Source organism: Onthophagus taurus, chromosome 11, assembly GCF_036711975.1.
Source record: "Onthophagus taurus isolate NC chromosome 11, IU_Otau_3.0, whole genome shotgun sequence".
NCBI classification, from domain to species: domain Eukaryota; kingdom Metazoa; phylum Arthropoda; class Insecta; order Coleoptera; family Scarabaeidae; genus Onthophagus; species Onthophagus taurus.
Window position 1 is genome coordinate 16117801 of NC_091976.1, and position 21825 is coordinate 16139625.

Consider the following 21825-nt stretch of genomic DNA (forward strand, 5'->3'; position numbering starts at 1 on the left):
TATTCTGTGTAACTGCGTCGCCAGAGGTCGCCTAAGACACAAAATTTTCAGAAAGGTTTGCCTGACATCTTCTGACATAAAGGAACAAGACCTTGGAGCAATACTAAGGTTCATCAAGAATCTAGATTTGCCCTAAACCTTTGGAGGGGGTAAGTTACAATAGACATAAGTGGCATATATTGCCACTTATTTTTATTAGTTACGAGACATGTGAATAATCGATTAATAATCATAAACATTATCGATTATTTTATAATCGCATGAATATCAATCGATCAGTCAAAATACATATTTCAAAGAAAATATTTATTGCATGTAGTGCATACTATTTAAAAACATGATCATCGTACTGGTTAACCTACTCCTTCTGTTCTTTGTTAACTGCTTTTGAGAATACTCTTTCAGATGGCACTGATGTCGCTGGCACGCAGAGATACTTATTTCAAAGTTTTTACAGTTTCGGCAACATCTCCTTCTTGGTCTCCCAAAACTGTAAAAGATTCAGTTTCCTATTTACCAATGGTAGGTCTAAGTGCAATGTGTGGGTGTGGACGCTAAATATCTACTTAGCCTTCATATCAAAATGCTCCCAACTAAACTTACTTGATTATTTTCGCTGGAATCCAAAATTTACATTCATATACATACATTCCACTCTATAGTATAAGTCATAAAAATTGTTATTGAACCAGGCATTGCAATAAAAAACAAAAAGAAACCTTTTAACGAAAATGTGCGATATGATACAACATATTTCAGGATCTGGAGCTTCTAGATGTAAACAAAAATAATCTTTCCTACACTTAGCCGTACCTTAACATGGACAATTAAATAACACATTCTACATTTAAAAAGTCCTGAACACTGTAGAATGCATTGCAAATCAAAAAGGCTTAAGGTATTTTTTCAGAGCTGCATTTGATAAACATCGGGTGTTAAAAGGCAATCAATTGAACAGCTGCTGGGATGTGAATTCCGGTCCCCGTTGTGAAATATTCAAATGGCAGCATTTTGGCCTGAAGTTATGCCTACCCCTAGTCCCGTATCCATGTACCCCTGATTTAACTTGGTACGCTGACTTGTTGCTGTTCGCATAAAGTATAGACTCAAGTATAAACTCACAAGGAATCGTAAAAATACTGAGCTTTTTAAATAGAAATTTGCAGTCATCCCTGTAACCCATTTTCCAGTATACGAACAGCACGTCGTTGTAGTTTGAAAATATGTGCGCTAGAAGGACTATTACCCCATACCAAAATGCAATAGGTTGCCATGAAATGGATCAACGCATGATACGCCAACTTGGCTATATCCAGCGGAACTGTACTCATCAGGCGTCTCAATGCAAAAATACTACGACTTATCTTTCCCTCTATTATGGTAGCATGATCATCAAATTTTAAATTAGTTGGTGTAATATACACTCCTAAGAACCTTGTGTAACTGGTTTAAAATATTTGAATTTATAAGACTAAATGTTGTTCTAAACGTCGATCTAAGCCTGGAAGACGACACGGCACAACAAACAGAATATTACGAAAGGTAAAGTTAGCACTGCATTTTTTACAGGGACAACTTTTACAAACCGATAAATTTGCTTTGATTACGGAAGTTAAGAACAAATTCATTGAGAACAGTCAAAACTGTTATAAACCAGGATATAACCTATAACTGTGGATGAACAATTGTTCCCAACAAAAGCAAGATGTAGATTTACGCAGTACATGCCTAATAAAGCAGACAAATTTGGTATCAAGTTCTGGTTAGCATCTGATGTAAATAGCAAATGTGTAATAAACGGGTATCCTTATTTGGGAAAAGATGAGAAGAGAGTTCTTACAGTTCCGCTGGGAGATTTTGTCTCTCTGAAATTTATTGGACCATATACAGGATGTGGAAGCAATATAACCACGGATAACTTTTTCACAAGCATGTCTCTAGACGAGTCGAGGAAATAGAACGGAGCTACCAAAATTGGCGAATCTGAAAAGTGACATGACACGTTATAGTGAGTTTAGACATGCATGGATTTAGTAGCGCCAATAAAAACTGGCGCGCCAGTAAAATTAACTTGCATGTGTAAACATCAACTGGCATGCAAGTTGAAATGAAAAGTTGAAATCATGCATGCATGAATCGGAAAAGTCTGTACCCGTGTAACAAATGCGGAGAAAACGAATAAAATGTACATTATATACATGTGAATAAAAGAAACTATGTTTTTATTATATCAAATTGACTATTATTTACTTATAGTTTAGAATATATTGGTTGTGTTAAAGGCCAGTCATTTGACCGGTCCTGGTAGGAATAGGTATTCGTGAAGTGTCGGTAGAAATAGTTTGGGGTTCAATAATGTGGCCTTTGTAAAAATTTTTGAAGTTTCAACATAACCCAATTTCCTCAATAGGATATCTTGAAGATTAGTATGCAATATATCTCTCCCGTGGAAGTTATTGATTGTGCATTCTCAACAGCGTATTGGATACCACGAATTAAGGGGACGATAATGGACAACGTTATATATGTTTTTCCCGACAGCTCGGAAGTCATAGCTTCAATAGGTTTTAATATGCAATCTTTAATTAGTCTTCCGATGACAAAAGTGAAGGTGATTCGGGAAGTTTGGACATTGCGGCTGACAAAGAAATTTTTAATTCCTCTAGTTTTTGCGTTATTGCCAAGCAAGAATTCCATCTTGTTGAAACTTCTTGATTCACTTTTAGCAGAGGAAGTTTCATTTGATCCTACATTTTCGCCAGTTCGCCAGATGCTACAGTGCTTCTTTTAATATGTCCCACAATATTTTTGCATTTCTCGAGCAATTGCTGTAGATCTGCATGTTTGAGGGCGTCCATGGTACATAGGTTGAGCGTATGTGCTATGCAGGGTTGGTGAGTCTTATTGAGATGAATTGATAGCGTTTCTCATATTTGAAGCATTATCTGTTGCAATACAGTGAACTTTTTCAAAAATATTCCAATTTTCAAAAAGTTCGCGAAGTATGTACACTGACAATATTTCCTGCTGAATGAGGATCTTCTTTTGTTGAAGAGAATTCTTCAATTGACTTCCGTTTATATAATGAGCAGTAACTGTCAAAAATGCTATCGTAGATAATGACGTCCATATATCAGTTGTTATAGCCAAATTTGACGCCATAATTAACTCATTTTTAACCTTATTAGTTGTAATTTTTTTTCGGCTTGGTATATCATACGCATTAATTTTGTTGTATATTTTATGAACTCCTTATTTTCTACAATGGATAAGGGCTGAAAATCAGAAACTATCATTTCAACTAAACTTTGATCTACTTTGGTTTGATCGTTTTCTGAAATATTATATGTTTGTGTTTTTTCGTAAAGAGTAAGTTGACGTTTACGTTTGGAGGGCGGTGGGTGTATTATAGAAAGTTGTGAGGAAGTTTGAATTGTAGAAGTTGATGGGAATGTATCTCGAATTTCATCGCATGGTGTATCTTCAGTAGGTTTAGGTTGTTGTAATAGTAAGGTTGGGTGCTTTCTTTTTAGGTGTTTACTTAAATTAGTAAAGCCAAAGAATTTAAATTCCTGTTTACATTTACTTGCTGAGACATCTCCTCTTCGTTTAAAATGGTCCCAGTCGATGGATTTCCTTGCAGGTTGTCGTGGCATATAGTTAAATCTTCAATACAATACACAAACACTTTACCTGGTTGCAAAACAGTACAACTATACTGCCGAGTAGCTTGTGATTGAGTGAACGTTTATCGACATTAGCTCTAGGGGTGTGCACGTGTACATCGAGATTCAAAGAATTCAGTAAATGCCCGAAACAGCTGCTGAAGTAATAATACCAGTAAATATTTTATATACATAGAATTTTATTTCAATTTTCAAATCGAGTGAAAAAATAATTGAATGGAAAAATAATCGAATGAATACGATTATTTTATAATGTGACCCATTATGGTCGTCTATGTTCATTAAATTGTTTTGGCCGTTCAAGGGTTAGTTTAAATGTTGTTGATTAAGGTTTGGGAAGTAAAGAAGAAAAAACGTTTAATAAAGTTTATTTTATAAAGTTCACAGACGAAGTATCATCTTTCAGATATATTTTTGTAAAAAATCTTCAATTTCACATATAGTATTCTTAAGGTTATTAATTTGTTCAACATAGTAATTAATATCTTTATCTTTCATATCCTTTTTCTTATCCCAAATCGTTTTAAGTCTTAAAATAGTCTTTTGATCTAAATAAACATTCTCTAATAGTTTCTTACAGAAACCTTTTTTGGCATTGGTGTAATTGGTTTCCAGTTTAACTGTGCGTCTATCGCTCATATTTATATATAATTTTAATTTATGAGGAGCATTGGAAAATAAACAAATTCGGTTCACTATCCGTTTATGTAAGCTATTTCGTTTAAATAAGAGATTAACAGTTTTTAAGAAAATATTCCTAATCAATACATCTTCGATATAAATGATACCTTCAACCATTTGAACGTAGCTGAAGACTTCCGCTTCGTATTTAATTTTTTGCGTATCGCTAACAGCCAAACTGTTCAAAAGACTTAACAGAATGATGGGTACAACGAAAATAAAAATTAATAAAAATAGTTTGTGCGAATCAGAGCAGAGATCTAAATTACTCGCGTCCAATTCACCAATTAACATAATTATGATTTTGAGAAATGATGACAGAAAATTTGGCGCCCCGCTTCCGTTATCGTTATTACAAGTACCTAAAATATTGCTTTTAGTATTGGTGAAAAGCTTATTGAAACTTAGTACAAAAGCTACCAACAAAATCATGCTCCATAAAAGTAATTTAAAAAAATTGTAAGAAACACTTCTAAAAATGCGAGTGAATACAGAGAAACGCGGATCTTGACCAAATGTAAACAATAATTCTAACGCGGATAATAAAATTGCCATTGCTACAATTGTATTAAAGAAATCACCGTCATCCTCGTCTATAATATCCAGCGATTTGTAAGGAATCACAATAATAATTCCAACCGTAAGAATTAATCCTATTTGAACATAATTTTCAAAATTTTCGAAATATTTTTGTTTCGATATAAAAACTTGAGGTATTTCTTTTATTAAAAAAATTGCCCAACAAATTAGTAATACCACATAAATTACTTTCTTTGGAATTTGGTATACTTCGATGATTTGATCCAGATAAATATATAGCAATAACGTCACCAGGAAAAAGAAATAAAATAAAGTGTTAATATAATAAAATAGATTGATTTTGTGCCATCTTAAAAGCAAAAAAGTCGAAATTAAAGGATGTTTTAAAAGGTACCTAAGATCCTTAATATCAATCAATTCTTTTATCATGTTCATTTCCGACACAAACTCATTGTTCTTTTCATTTGGTGGCATTATATTGCTATAATTAAAATTAAATATAACGTTATCGTTATCGCAAGGTGCGTTTTTAGCTGTGATGCAATCATCGAAATATCTCTCTAAAGTCTTCGGGGATACATCTTGAATACGAAGAAAATATTTCTGGGTATTCGTATTTTGGTTTGTATGTAGAAAATTGGTTTTATTATTTTTATTCGTCAAATTAATAGATTCCTTGCTTAATAGATGGGAAACGATGCGTGAATTTGTGTGTGCCGATGTGAAAGACATGACGTTTTCAGGAATGTCATGCAGTTTATAGCATGATAGAAGAAGCTCGAAAATTTCCCAAAATCCGTTCAATGCTGCAATTTCTATAGGTTGTTTTTTATTTTTTTGAGTTGTGTCCTTATAAGCATTGGATTTTATAAAATCGTTTTTATCCAATAGGTATTTAACGATACGTTGCAAGTTGTGCTCGCATGCTGTTTGTAAAACAGTCGATGATCTAATTTCGTTGGTTTCGATTTTGTCGTCATTGTTAATTATCCACTGTTCATCATTATTTATTAAATAATAATAAATGTTAGATGGGGTAACATATTTTATGTTACACTCAGATAAATCTTTGTCGTATAATTGCTTATTTTCTATATTACTTGTCACAGCTTTATCGTCGATGCAAATGGTTTTTTTTGAATCTAATAAAGTCGTAACGGCTATTTTATTTCTCTTTTTGGCGGCAATCTTAATCGGTGTTTGATTTTTTTTGTCAGGAAAATTAACATCGATATCAGTTAATGTTAATAATAACTCTAAACATTCTTTAAATTTGAAGTCATTTTCTGGAGATGAATTCTTTATTAATACACTTAAAGCGGTTTCATCATTGCAAGTGGTGTCGTGAATTCGATTCGGATCAATTTCTTGTAACTTTTCGATAATCATCTTTAAAATTGAATGATTTTGGCCAATTGCAGCGTAATGAATTGCTTGCTTATAATCATCTTCGTAGGTGCTATAAAAAAGATCCGCTCCCAATTTGATTAATATTTGGACCGTTTCTTCTTTTACAACCTTAGCGATCTTTACATCGCTTATGGCTATATAAAGAATAGTGTTGTAATGCGGATAAGGATAAACACTGTTGATTAAACTTGGTTCGGCAGCAATTAATTCTTGTATTTTGGTTATATCATTTTTTTTAACTGCCTCTAGTAGCAAATCTGTTTTTGGTGGGTTCTGAGTATGTGGAATAATATTTCTTTTAAAGAAACTGTCCCGTAAACTCAGTTTACTCATCTGAAGTAAAAAGAGATTATGGTTTATTAATAGACATTTATGAATAATTTATCGGTTAAAGTTTACCTTAACGATGAGGGGATCTGAGTCACTTTTTTCACTTTGTGTAATTAGTGCACTAACACACTGTACTGGAACGTCTAATTCTATTAGATATAAATATGTAGTCAAACAATGATTTATAGTAATCGAGACAAAAAATGCAAGTTCAGCAGGTCAATGATATCCTTCATAATTAACTTGAATTGAAAAAAAAGCAATACCCGTGATTTTAAAAAGCACATAAAAAGTGCTCTCGTAGTACTTCACAATTATCAGATTAAAAATTATACATTAATAGCGTCAAAACAGCTATTAAATTTATTTTATCTTTAAGTGAAAATATACAATACAATAATTCGTAGATAACTTTAATGTACTAACTGGACATTAGACTATGGCCATGCAGACGCTATAAGTGATCTAAACAATAGATTTTTTTAAAAATAACTCTAATAGCCTCTATTCAATTTTTTCGCATTTCGATAGGCTTTTTTCATCGAGGGAAAATTTTAAAGGGTTCTCGTAAATTAAAACTAAAACTGGCATCGTTTTCGCTACCGTCTTATCGACGCTTCATACCGGTATCGGACTACCCCTCTGGTTCCCCATTTTACGCCCTCGTTGTTGGACCAGCATCTTTCTTCTTGCTTCCTTTCGGTCTACCACGTTAGTCTTTCCCGAAGTGTAGTTGATCTGTAGATCGTAAGGTTAGAGTAAACTTAGAGCCCACCTGGCCAATCTACTTGGCGATTAAAGAAACATTAACCATCGGAGGGATTGGTGATCGGTACTAATGATTACTCTTGACCTTTTGGTGAAAATTTGGATATAGCTCACACCACTGCCAAGGCTTCTTGTTCAGTTTAGGAGTTTCTTTCGACCGGTGTCAGTAATCAGCTAGTGTATTCTATTGGTCGTTCATCATAATCCTCCCCCGGCAGTAAAACAGCTTCCAATGCACTTTCTTGCACTTGTCGTGGAATAAGCGCGGAGGTTAAGAGCGTATTTAGCTGTAAGAACGCTTTGTTCTGGTCGTCATCCCAGTTCCGAGTAACGTTCTTCTTCGTCAGTTGTATGAGTGGTCGTGCAACAACAAAATGCTTAACGTGTTCCTCAAATGTATCTGACATTACAATTATGTCGTCAAGATAACATATAATGATGATTGGAGCTGCCCATGGAGATTCGTATTCTTCGGATTCGATCATTACGTCTTTGCTTGTAACTTTGCTTGTATCATGTTTCAATTCGTTATTCTTGAAAAATTAGTATTTCTCTTCTGGTTGATAACGAAACCACCATTCATTAAGTGGTATATCCAATACTATTCCTGCTGAAGAAAATAAATGTACCCCCTGCGGGGAACTGCGTTCTGTTGTTTTCTGTATTCGGTAATACGATAAACTTCTAACGGTGATATCGACATCGGTTTGTAAAATTTCTTTATTTATTGTTTTTCCGTCGGCTAATATAAGATTGGTTTTCTTTTGGTGTGAATTTGTAATCCATTTCTTTTAGTAGTTCGTAAAATTTCCTTACTTCAACGTTCACTTGCGGTCCAGAATCACCAAAACCAATCCTTCTTTTGTTATCTACTGTAAATAGTCTGCGATCATCGTTTCCCATTGATGTAAATTGGTAAACGGATATACTTCCCAATGACATGGTATTAGCTTGAGTTTGATTTTTCAGTATTCTCTTTACAGCCTGGTCATTTTGAACGAATTATAAAATAAAGACGATAAATTTGGCAATTTCCATAGCATATAGCTGCTTTATATTGAAGACTTTAGTTAGTGCAAATAAATTTGCCATAATTTTAAGAGTAATTTTTTGAGCTATTTCTATCTTACTTAGAAGATAATTTGAAGTACTACCCCAGGCAAGTATGGCGGAGTTCTACATTCATCGCAGTGGAAAAATATCATTTACACTTGGTAAACTACTTGAATACGATAAAAAAGTAATGAAGTGTGATTTTTTTATGTTGAGAGGCAATTTATTATTATTTAACGAAGCTTTAATCTTTCGCAGGTCACGTGACATCTTTTCAATCACATAATTTCAGGCCTCGCCCTCGGCAAAAAGAACCATGTCGTCTGCATGCAACTGTTTTAGAGTTAACAGGAACATCAAATATATCATTAATATAAATTAAAAAAGGAAAATTCCAATATATAAGACGTCTCCGATCATATGGGTAATAAAATGTGAGCATTGGCCTGGGTTGTAATCAATCATTTGTTTGATAAAAACATATCTTTTATTTTCCTGGAAGTAAACTGTACAATGTAGGGGCAGGTTTAGGATCTTTTTTCGCCAAGCGATGGGTAACATCAACAGCATTTGGTGTCATATATATATTTAATTCACTCGCAATCTTGTAAACCATGTTCCAATAGTATTCGTCGCGTGTCTGTGCAACACCATGTAATTCAACGTTTCAGTTTCTCCCATATTCATCGAGTTGAATTAGTCTATCATAAAGATGACATATTTCGTCCATTTTTTAGTTATCAGCAATTACTTCAGAAAGTTTATCTCTACAGTTTCGGATCTCTTCATTCGCCGCAGTAAACCGGTACAGGATATCACTATAATTTTTCTTCAAAACGCGAATGGGCGTCATTGAGCATTATTTCAAGGGTCTCTATTTGTTGAACCGCGAAGACAGCTCAGCAATCATGTACCTACTTCAGTTCACCCATGTCAGCCACCGTCGCGAGAAAACGCATCTCGGTGGTAAGGAAGCAAAAAGATGTGCTACTCTGCTTATAACGTGTTCCCATACATAATGAGGACTTCCAAGCACATTTTAATTTACGAAAAGCATTTTTGTTAATCGAGCAACAGAAATGAAAACACGATCCGTATTTACTGCATCTCGCGTAGTCCGTAGTGATAGTCTCGTCTTTACATGTGGCTGAAGTTAGATTCATATTCGAATCTGGACCAGATTCAGATTCATAAAATTACAGTTGACCAGACAAGTATTGAACATATCAATTGAAAAATAGTTTTCTGAAATTACAGAAGTTGTAGCAATCTGCGACTACCCTGGATAATTCGAATAGACCCTCTAGTATGTTCCCTGTCTATCCTCACCCTCAGATTTGCCGTAGGGGCCGAGCGGTTCACCGTTTTCAATAGCATACTTAGATATTATTTTCTCAATAACTAGAGACTGCAGCACCCTGGGACTAGTTCAGATTATTGCATTAGGTAATCTGGTATCTTTCTAGCCCACCAGCACCCCCAGATTTGCCGTAGGGGCCGAGGGGTGAATTTTTTAATATTACTCGTTTTCAATATCAAATGTAAACATTATTTTCTCAATGATTAGAGACTGCAGCACCATGATACTAGTCTAGATTATTGCATTAGGTCCTCTGGTATCTTTCTAGCCCACCAGCACCCCCAGATTTGCCGTAGGGGCCGAGGGGTGAATTTTTTAATATTACTCGTTTTCAATATCAAATGTAAACATTATTTTCTCAATAATTAGAGACTGCAGCACCCTGATACTAGTCTAGATTATTGCATTAGGTCCTCTGGTATCTTTCTAGCCCACCAGCACCCCCAGATTTGCCGTAGGGGCCGAGGGGTGAATTTTTTAATATTACTCGTTTTCAATATCGAATGTAAACATTATTTTCTCAATAATTAGAGACTGCAGCACTCTGATACTAGTCTAGATTATTGCATTAGGTCCTCTGGTATCCTTCTAGCCCACCAGCACCCCCAGATTTGCCGTAGGGGCCGAGGGGTGAATTTTTTAATATTACTCGTTTTCAATATCAAATGTAAACATTATTTTCTCAATAATTAGAGACTGCAGCACCCTGATACTAGTCTAGATTATTGCATTAGGTCCTCTGGTATCTTTCTAGCATACCAGCACCCCCAGATTTGCCGTAGGGGCCGAGGGGTGAATTTTTTAATATTACTCGTTTTCAATATCAAATGTAAACATTATTTTCTCAATAATTAGAGACTGCAGCACCCTGATACTAGTCTAGATTATTGCATTAGGTCCTCTGGTACCTTTCTAGCATACCAGCACCCCCAGATTTGCCGTAGGGGCCGAGGGGTGAATTTTTTAATATTACTCGTTTTCAATATCGAATGTAAACATTATTTTCTCAATAATTAGAGACTGCAGCACCCTGATACTAGTCTAGATTATTGCATTAGGTCCTCTGGTATCTTTCTAGCCCACCAGCACCCCCAGATTTGCCGTAGGGGCCGAGGGGTGAATTTTTTAATATTACTCGTTTTCAATATCGAATGTAAACATTATTTTCTCAATAATTAGAGACTGCAGCACTCTGATACTAGTCTAGATTATTGCATTAGGTCCTCTGGTATCCTTCTAGCCCACCAGCACCCCCAGATTTGCCGTAGGGGCCGAGGGGTGAATTTTTTAATATTACTCGTTTTCAATATCGAATGTAAACATTATTTTCTCAATAATTAGAGACTGCAGCACCCTGATACTAGTCTAGATTATTGCATTAGGTCCTCTGGTACCTTTCTAGCCTACCAGCACCCCCAGATTTGCCGTAGGGGCCGAGGGGTGAATTTTTTAATATTACTCGTTTTCAATATCAAATTTAAACTTTATTTTCTCAATAACTAGAGACTGCAGCACCCTAGAACTAGTCTAGATTATTATATTTAAAATTGATGTAATTTTTAGTTTGATATTATAATTTCGTATTGCTTTTACTTCTATATAATAACATTGAAATAAAAGAAAGATCTACTAATGCAAATGAAACTATAATACTAAATAGTAACAGCCCCATTCTAAAACGTTCGTCGCCAACTATATCGCAGCTACTTGTTTCTAACGTTTCATTATTTAGTAATATTCATGATAGATTAGATGAAGAACATTTATCAGAACCCTCTACTGATAATGAAACCTTTATAAGTAAGGCACAGCTACCGACGTTACAGGTAGAGCCGTGTCAATATAAAAAACATATAATATAAAAAACAAATACAAAAAACAATATAAAAAATTAATTTAAATGCTTTAATGTGTCTAAAAATTTTGAAAAGTGTCGTTCAAGTTTCATTAATAAAGAAGTAAAAGCCATATGAAAATTATACTTTCAAATCAAACTAAATATTGAATAAATTTTGAATATAATAATCTAGACCAGTCCCAGGGCGCTGTAGTCTTTAGTTCTTCTAGTCTAGTCTAGAAAATAATTTTTAATTTTGCTATTGAAAACGAGGAATTTTAAAAAATTCACCCTTCGGCTCCTACGGCAAATCTGGGGGTGCGAGTGGACTAGAAGGATACCAGAGGACATAATGCAATAATATAGACTAGTCCCAGGGTGCTGCAGTTTCTAGTTATTGAGAAAATAATTTTTAACTTTGCTATTGAAAACGAGTAATATTGAAAAATTCACCCTTCGACCCTACGGCAAATCTGGGGGTACTGATGGGCTACAAGGATACCAGAGGACCTAATGCAATAATCTAGGCTAGTCCCAGGGTGCTGCAGTCTCTAGTAATTGAAAAAATAATTTTTAACTTTGCTATTGAAAACGAGTAATATTAAAAAATTCACCCCTCGGCCCCTAGGGCAAATCTGGGGGTGCTGATGGGCTAGAAGGATACCAGAGGACCTAATGCAATAATCTAAACTAGTCCCAGGGTGCTGCAGTCTCTAGTTATTGAGAAAATAAAGTTTAAATTTGATATTGAAAACGAGTAATATTAAAAAATTCACCCCTCGGCCCCTACGGCAAATCTGGGGGTGCTGGTATGCTAGAAAGATACCAGAGGACCTAATGCAATAATCTAGACTAGTCCCAGGGTGCTGCAGTTTCTAGTTATTGAGAAAATAATTTTTACATTTAATATTGAAAACGAGGAATATTGAAAAATTCACCCTTCGGCCCCTACGGCAAATCTGGGGGTGCTGATGGGCTAGAAGGATACCAGAGGACCTAATGCAATAATCTAAACTAGTCCCAGGGTGCTGCAGTCTCTAGTTATTGAGAAAATAATATCTAAGTATGCTATTGAAAACGAGGAACCCCTCGGCCCCTACGGCAAATCTGAGGGTGAGGGTAGACAGGGAACATACTAGAGGGTCTATTCGAATTATCCAGGGTAGTCGCAGATTGCTACAACTTCTGTAGTTTCAGAAAACGATTTTTCAATTGATATGTTCAATACTTGTCTGGTCAACTGTAATTTTATGAATCTGAATCTGGTACAGATTCGAATATGAATCTAACTTCAGCCACATCGTCTTTACACCAACCGCATCACTAAATCGACGCACACCTTAGTGATCCTACTGTAGTATTCAAAAAGAGTTAATGAGTATTATTAAACAAGACGAACAAGAAATCGCATAAACTGCTATTCAACACGATGCGTACGGAAATCTTTATCTTTGGATAATATTACTAGTATAGTAATATTCCATCGTATTGCAATGATGTTAATTTATAGTGAAATGAATGAATTTCGTGTTAAAGTGTAGATGCTGAGAAGTTTAATATATCCACAACTAGTGAACTCAAGTTTTTACGAGTTATCATCTGGCCATTACCTCTTCTAGCATCACTTCTATATTCTGCTCCTTCCTCGTATATTGCTTTCTTTTATTCACAAGCAGGTTAAAAGATCTAAAGTGTCCGACCAAACAGATTTCTTTTGGCATTACTTTGCGAAGCAGACACACATCCAAATGTTTTTCCATTGATATGTTCATGATAACTTATATTGGGTTATCTATGATTTGCTGTGCATGTATGACCCAGTAGCATACTAATAACAATCCAATCCAACCCAATACCATCCAACCCCTTTTCATAGAAGAGATTACAAAATCTTCTTTAACAAACATCCGGCAATTTCGTGTGGCTAGAAAGTGTTGTGGTCGCTTCCCTATTGGGAATGCCAGATAAACTAAAATCGAGCTTAATCCATCCTAGCCTTTATTATAGAATGGATTACGAAATCTACACTTCAAAATTTTTCGCTCTTGTTGGCTTAAAATTTACAAAACTTGTCTACACAACTTCAGGCTATCTATAGCTAGGTTTCCATAATTTCGCCAATCTTAGATAATGTGGGAGCTTTCTATATCATCTTGCTACGTCATCTATCTTTGCTTGTCCTCAAATACGAAACCTAGAAGAGTTATATCTTTAAGATATAACTCACATTAAAATCTTATCTCCTCAGTTGGTCACTTTTTTGTTTCAACTTCCACCTTTTGCTTCTCGAAAAAATGTTCCGAAATATTTTTCTCGTCTTAGTTTTCTCGTACTCGAATAGAATCTTTCACAAGTTATCCATACTAACATGTATTACGCACTTCACGTATGATGAACAGCAGTGAAGTAAATTGATAGCATACAAATATGGTATTTCCCCTTATCGTAAATGGACAGTCTTTCCATTAACAACAAATCTACTACGAGGCAATATCTAGTACGCTAATGTCCTTCAACTGTCAACTGTTTGTTTAGGAATCCAACAATTTTTGGTCAATGTCATGTCTTTGTCTATGAAAACGTTTAAATGTTTGACCATAGGTGGACTAATAATTAAGGAATTTCTCAACTGTATCGTCTTTATCTCCTTTGTAGGATTACCATTTCCGTTTTATTTCAGTTATTTTAATTCCCATGCAGTGGTGAAGACTTGTTGATACTAACACATGGGTTGCACTTTTCATCAATTTAGTTTTTTGGCGTTACCTCTTACAAATCATTATTCCATCATATGTCCAGCCTCATAACAATATTCCTGAGCAACTCCGCAAAACAATTCAAGACTTCCTCCGCAATTATTATATATTTCAAAACAGGCTTTTTTGTGAGTTGCTATACTAAATTCTTCATCTTGAAAACAGGTCGATTAACAGCATAATAGGCGTGGACCAAGCATGAAAAAAGCAGATTTTTGGAGAATAACTTTTGTATTTGGTGTCTAACAATCTCTACAGATATAAAGAGATGTATAGTGTAGTTTTAGTTTTTTTGTTACAATTAAATAAGCTTTTGCCTGCCATCATCGTCCACCTCATCGCAAAGTTGTTTCCATTAGAACTGTTGATTGTCTGTTATTTTATGCCAAACACCTTTCTTGATTTTCTTAAAGATTTTCTTTAATTATTTAGCAACCTTTTTCACATTTCCATGGTTAATTCTTTGTATCGTTAGCAGTTTTCTCAATTTATTACAAGCTCTTCATTTCTTTTCTTCTTCCACGAACTACTACTATGTTGTTTTCCTTATCCTTTGCCTATTACCAAGCTTGGTGAAGACAAGCCCACCTTGTTGCAATGGGTCGAATTAAGTCTTTTGCGTCAAATCTAATATCAGTAAATGCTACAACCGACCTCGGTTTAATCTCACTATATCATTCGTTTCTTATCCTTAAAAGAGAAGTGCAGTTCTTTCAACATCTTCATGTAAGATATCCAATTCAACTTATACTTGGAAAAGGTCATGTTTCCCGATGACCTGCTAATTATAATACAACATTTAAATATAAGAGCAACATTTAGATATAAGAATAGAAAAAAATAATATTGCTGAGCTATTGAATGAAAAAGAAATGTTGCTAAGTAGAAGAAATATAAATCTAAAATATATCTAATATGAGGCAGGATTTCGCAATTATCTAAAATACTGTTTAAAATCACATCAGCTTGTTATTGTGATTGATTACAACTCAATTCGTATAATTGACAGAAAGTTTTTACCAAAATCTGGGGAAATTCGCAATTATCTACAATAATGTTTAAAATAATAGTAGTATCTGTTTATTATTGTGATTGATTACAATTTGATCAATACAACTGATGAAAATAGAGTAATGTATAATTAGTGGGTCAACGTTCAGTATGAAATAGTTTAATGGATTTATGTCCTGCTTCGAAAGTGTATTGTAACATAAAACTCTTGGTAATAGTGATGTTGAGGGTTAATAATCCTTTGGGGTTAAAAAGGATCATTTATAAGGAGGATGTTATAAAAGGGGATGTTTTATGCGCAAAGTTAAATTTTCGCTTATATCTTATAAGTTTCGTTATTAACTTCTAACCAACAATGAAAAGTGACATTGACAAGTTGTAAATATATACTTTGTATATATTTTTTTACTAAAACAGCCTTGTTTGTTTTAATATGTATTTATTTTTGCTTCTAATTATGATTTATACGTATGCGATGAGTTAGTAAGAAAGAAAAATAAAATTGTGCCACGGCAATCACCATACCATGCAGGGTTAAACCCAATCGAATTGATGTGGGTTTAAACAAAAAATGAGATGGCTTCTAAAAATACTACGTTTAAAATGGTATATGTTAAAAAACTTTTATTAAAAGCAATTTAAAATGTCACCAGTAAAAATTGGTGGATCATATAATTAAAGAGGAGGCAAAAATGAATGAATTAGATTGAGTTATTGGTAAAGTTGTGGAGCAGCTATTAATTAGTATTAAAGTTGATAGCGATGGCAGTCAGCTGAGACTTCAGACGATGGTAATTTGATATTGAACGACAAATTTAATTAGATAAATTAGTAGTTAAATCAAATTAGTTAATTAGTTAAAAATATTTAGTAATATTTTCTGATATATCCTTCCTCCTTCTAACTTTGTATTTACTACTTGTTTAGAATATGGTACTATGGTGGTATAATACTATTAGATGCTTATTATTAGGTGGTATAAGAATTATTTTTTAAGTCAAGAGCGTTCTATTGATATACCACAGGGAGAATTACCCCTAATTCATTACGATAACTTAGCTTTATCGACTTTCACAATATTTCCTACATGTTCAGATATACTTCGTTTGCTTGAAAATGTAACTTTCTATTACAACTTAACAGATTGCGCAACAGGACTTAGCAGATTGGGAACATGCTGGACATTACTAGAAAGAACATTACATGCCGCGTAGTGTCAATGGAGAGCTACCACTTTTTGGGTTGTGTAAAAGAATTTCTGATAATATTAAGAAAAGCATAAAAAAGCTCCATCGTTGGATTATGCATTAAAATTTAAAGCTTTAAAGTATTTTATGGAAATGATAAACAACAGCTTTTTTGGGTTATCCAAGAGGATATCGATTCCAAAACCAACATCAACAACAAAACTGCATACATCGCAATAATCTAACGATACACATGGACAATCACAATAACAAACCAATGAAGGATAACAATAACCTCCGTTTGTAGCCAGATTATGACAGCTTTAAATATTATGACAGCTTTAATATTATTATGTAACCTACACAGATTATGAGTAAATACTTTCACTTACTTGTGCAAGTGCTTTTGGAAGCACAAAATAGCAATTTTTGTCAGTTTATGTATCGATCTTGTAGTGACGTAGTAAACTTATTCAACAATACATATTCCTATCTATAAGGGGATCGTTCAGAAAACTGTAAAGCGTTTTGAGGTAACGGGAAGTGACACCAAGCAAGTGCTATTATGCAATGCAGAGCTTCGTTTAAGATCCACATGTATACTCACCCAGAACTGCGCAATTACACGATGTAAGCTATTCTTCGATCTTGTGTATATTACATAAGAATAAATTTAAACCATACAAAATGCAAGATTTAACTGAAGATTATAGATTATTAGTGGTCGAGTTTAGTAGGTATTCAATTAATTAGGCCTTTATCGAAGGAAATGTAGCAGCTGATAGGTATGGAACGCTACTCAGAAATGAAATTGTAAGGAAATTGTTTGATGCCAATTTAAATTAGATTTTGTGTCCACCTGAAGGAACTTTTGGTTATTTTTATGTATGTCTTCGACATTATCTAGATGATGTATATCTTTGACAATGGATTGGCGGACAAAATAATGAATTCTTGTTCATCGAATCCCAATCAGAAAGACTATTATTATTGGGAAGGGTAGATTCTAATAATGAAACAAAATGCATTTAAAATCCAAATTGATTAATTGTATTACAGAAGTTTAACTATTCATTTGCGAGAAAGATAGGCTTCTCCAGACTTTTGTTCTACTCTGAAGAAGCGCGTTGTATATTCAAGTCAAGTATATTAATGCCAAGCTTGTCCAGACATACTTTTCTCTCTCTTCATTATTTTTTATGGCGCTTCATTATTTTTTCCTTCTCTCTTCCAATTCCTGCACCCTAGTTTTTTTTGCATCAATATCAACCGTCCAGAGATGGGAATCTTTTCCGTGAGTTTTCTTTCGACATTTTTCTGTTTATTAGCGTTCTGGGAAGTCTTTCTTTTTTATCCTCGAAGAATGATTCTCTCATTGTAGTCTCTGGATTCTAATGACATACTTCTCCATCGCATCTCTTCCTCTTCTCCGCCAAGGCTTGATAGTTCTACTCCCAAGTAATTATATACTTATACAGGATTGATTTGGTCCTCTGTAATCTTGTTAGTCACGGTTTTAATGCTGCTTTGAAGCAGAACTTTAGCAACTTCTTTTCGTTATTTTGTATGTTTCCTCTACAGCAGTTTTGAAGCTAGTCCATCTCCTTGTTTTAGCTCTTGTGTGATGACAAATGTTTCGGTTAGCTAATTTTGTGTCTCTCTGCTTTTGCAACACTTTTATGCATTGGTGATAATGATCAGCTGTCATCGTAGGTTTGGATGGTTCTTCCGATGGATAAATGGCTTAAGAGTTGCTGCTACAGATAATTATGATATTTAGAGGATTGTGTCTTTGTTTTAAATTTCATATTTATTAATTTCCTTTAATTCCCACTACTAATAATTAATACTACATACTATAAAGACTTGTAGTTGTTGTTGAAATATATATTTCTCAAATTAACTTATACAAAGTTAAACATAAAAAAAATAGAAATATATGATTGTGGGGTTGGTTTCTATCCAAGATATTTTTCAGCTCAAACTTATATTTTACTCCATCCAACGCGGTGCGACCGAGTCCCGGTGCAGTTTCTAGAATTGTCTCAAGTTATTGAAGAAGAGAACGACCCTGGGTCGATAATAATCAAGTTTTTCAAGTCGCCAAGTTATACGAGAAGTTGGTACATAACGCGAACTTTCTCGGATAAGGTCATTCTCGTCCCGATGGATGTTTTCGCAGGAACGAACCCAAATCTTTCCTTCAGTTTCAAAGTGATAAGTCGCTAAAGGAAATTAAACTCCTTATATTGAACACTAGCTAATGTTCGAAGGCGACGAAGTGTTAACAATCCCATCGTTTTATTGAATTATATTTTAAAGACTATTTTATACTTTTTATACAAAGTGTATTAATTAATGAATATTTAGTAGTATTCATAAAATGTGGTTGTAACGAGTTTACGATAACAACGAACTGCTCCTTTGTAAGTAAAGAGAGCGAGAACGAGGTGGTTGATTTGTGAGTTCCTGCGAGCCTCGGGCCGAGTGAAAATTAAATTTCTGAGAGCGAAAGGTGCACTTTTAAAATTTATTAAAAGAAACAACACCCTTGGTGGCGTTAACGGCTTCACAACCCTCCGTTTAGCGGATTAGGTTAAGTGGTCGTAACGGGATGCTGTGGTGGTCTTGTTACACTTAAATGTATTGCTTAATTATACAAAGAGGGTGATTTAGTTTAAATTACCTTTGTGTTTATCATCTTGATGATTTTGACACCTTCACTTTTTTGTTAGAAATAAAAATATTATTTTCTAACTATTAGGTGGTATTAATTAAAAGGAGATTTAAAATCAAGTTTCGCGACTCATACATTTTAATGCTTTGCAAATACATGCGTATGAACTTCCTCTGGAATGCTGAAGCGTTTCCCTTCGAAAACAACCCTCACGACATTTCGCACCCAACGAGTTCCTCATCTGACCGGGACAACCCTTGTACAACTCCCAGGGTTGGCGTCGACGTCGTCGGGCGTTATGAAAATACGTTTTAAACTTCAAAGTGAAGCGAGACCGGTGCGGATCGTGCGCGAACAAGTCGTCGGAGAGCAATTTGTGCATGCAGATTTCGCATCCTTTGCGAAAGGGGACGAAGACGACGGAGAGACCCGGGGGGTGGGGGCGTTGACGGTGTCCGGTTGTTTCCGGTGGCTGGCGGGGTAACATTTGAATGACTTCGAGTGTTCGGTCAAGTGGAAAAATCTGCGGACGGACGGACGGACGCAGAACTGGACGGGTTGCGAACGTAAACGTGATTCAGGTCAAGATGAAAAGAGGACTCGGGTATGAAGAGCCGAAGGAGGAGATGGATAGAGGGTAGTGTCGGTGGTAATTCGGTTATCCACCGACTGTAATATCCTCCACGAATAGTCATCGTTGACTACCGGAAACCTGTCTGCTCTCCATGCAAATTGACCGGCATGCATATGCATGTTGAACGAGAACACGGGGAACCGCCGACGGATGGCTTCCGACTGTTGAAGAATCTTTTTTAACGGTTGATTCACAAACCATAAATAAATATTTTCATTTTTAACGCAATCAAATATTGTACTTTGTTACTAAAGTAAAAAATCAAAAAAAATTCTTTGACAAAGACAAAGACTGAAAGAAAAGTGCAGCGTTCGAGAACATTGTCTTCAGGTGCTGGGCGTAAATATCGGCAACGCGGTGTGTAAATGACACGTGAACGTCGTCTCGGAGGGAGATCTCGATCTTCCTTCCTTTCCCGCTGTGTTCAAGTCGAGTCGAGAGGTTCATCATTTACCGCGTCGTGAGTGGGAATGTTCTCTTTGCGGAACTGGACGCTTTTCAGAGGGCGTCTTGACCGCATCTGATATTATCGCGCCCTCGGGGGCCGATTCACAAACGCCAAATGAACACCGTTTAACGTTTTGTAAAAGATTGGGTTCTCTTTTAAACGAGCAAACTAAACGAGATCTTACGCTAGCCGGTGGTTTATTTTGAACAATTAGGAGAAATCCCATCGAAAATAGATTTCGTAAGGAGTAACATCGAAAAAATGTCTATTTTAACTGGTTCTCGAGCGAGATAACGAATCGAATCGTTTGAGGATCACTTCAATTAACATTATTAAAACTATGTTACTACATAGTTGATTTAGACATTATTTGTTTATTGATAAGGATAGAATGAGAGAGGAGAGTTTTAAAACCAATTAATGAATTTTCGTTTATTTATATACCTACTTTTCAATATTATATGAATTATAAATATAGAAAAGTTGATTATTTTTAATTTAAATTGGTTTAAATAAGCGATACTTGTTCATTCACAATGTACACAAGTAACATTCACACTACAGTCTCTAGTTCCGTATATTTATTGACAACATAGCCCATTTACCATTGACGAGACGACTCAAAATCATAGTATACGAGAATCAAAGTTTTAGGTGTGATGCTTTCCTTCTCAAGCTCTTACTGCTTTTGAAATGCTGCCAGCTTACTAATCTTATTTTAATACCATAAAGATCGGTATTGCGTAAAACACAATTTAACTGCTTCAAGTATAGAAATGTTGAAAATCGTTGGGATCTCAACTGTTAATCTGTAAAGGTCTTCTTCATTCTATACAAGTACAGTATATAAATCTAACTCGTATTAAATGCGTTTTTCCAACTTAATACTGGCAGATTAACTGAATATAAGTCCTGCGTTACCCCAATATGTCAGTGTCTTTAATTTAGATTTTGACACTTTTGACAAGACAAAGAAGATTTAGATAAGAACTGCCAAATCAGAAACCAATGCGGGGTTGAGGACATTGTGAGATGGGTAACACAGTGCAAGAAAATTTGGCAAACCATGTCTTTAGAATGCCGAATACTGCGCTTACAAATATCCCGGCCAAACCCACCAGGCTGACCACCAAAGAGATGGAGAGACAGCCCGCAGTCAAGTTGTCAGGACATATTTCAGAGGTATCATTAACAACAGACTCAAGAGCCTAGAGAGAGAGACGAACAAGAGGAAGATGCTGTTTGATCGATCCATAACGATTTTTAGATTTTGAAATGACAACTCCTATCGACCTGTCGAATTGGGATTTTCTATCATTTGTTGTTCAGTTTCATCATGCATATGTCGCAGGCAAATGGTTATTTCAGGTAGATAGCTTTTTCCTAGTCAAATACTGTCTGCCTAGGCAAACAGCAGTTCGTTACAGTTTTATCATAAAAATACTAT

The 21825-nt window shown here is 35.0% G+C and overlaps 2 protein-coding genes across 2 annotated transcripts in view; one reads left to right on the forward strand and one right to left on the reverse strand.

Annotated features, from left to right (window-relative positions):
• Positions 1-21825, forward strand: part of LOC111418593 (carbonic anhydrase-related protein 10-like) — a 381413-nt gene that overhangs the window by 8979 nt on the left and 350609 nt on the right. The gene's annotated exons all lie outside the window — the stretch shown is intronic.
• On the reverse strand, positions 4066-6768 carry LOC139432198 (transient receptor potential cation channel protein painless-like). The gene is made up of 2 exons (XM_071200600.1): positions 6717-6768; positions 4066-6650 (listed from the first exon to the last, which is right to left on the reverse strand). The coding sequence occupies exon 2, from the start codon at positions 6648-6650 to the stop codon at positions 4089-4091; it is 2562 nt and encodes an 853-aa protein (XP_071056701.1). The 5' UTR covers positions 6717-6768; the 3' UTR covers positions 4066-4088.

Bases quoted from the DNA above. Each gene is read 5' to 3' on its own strand.
- LOC139432198 (XM_071200600.1), bottom strand. From the start codon at position 6,650: ATGAGTAAACTGAGTTTACGGGACAGTTTCTTTAAAAGAAATATTATT.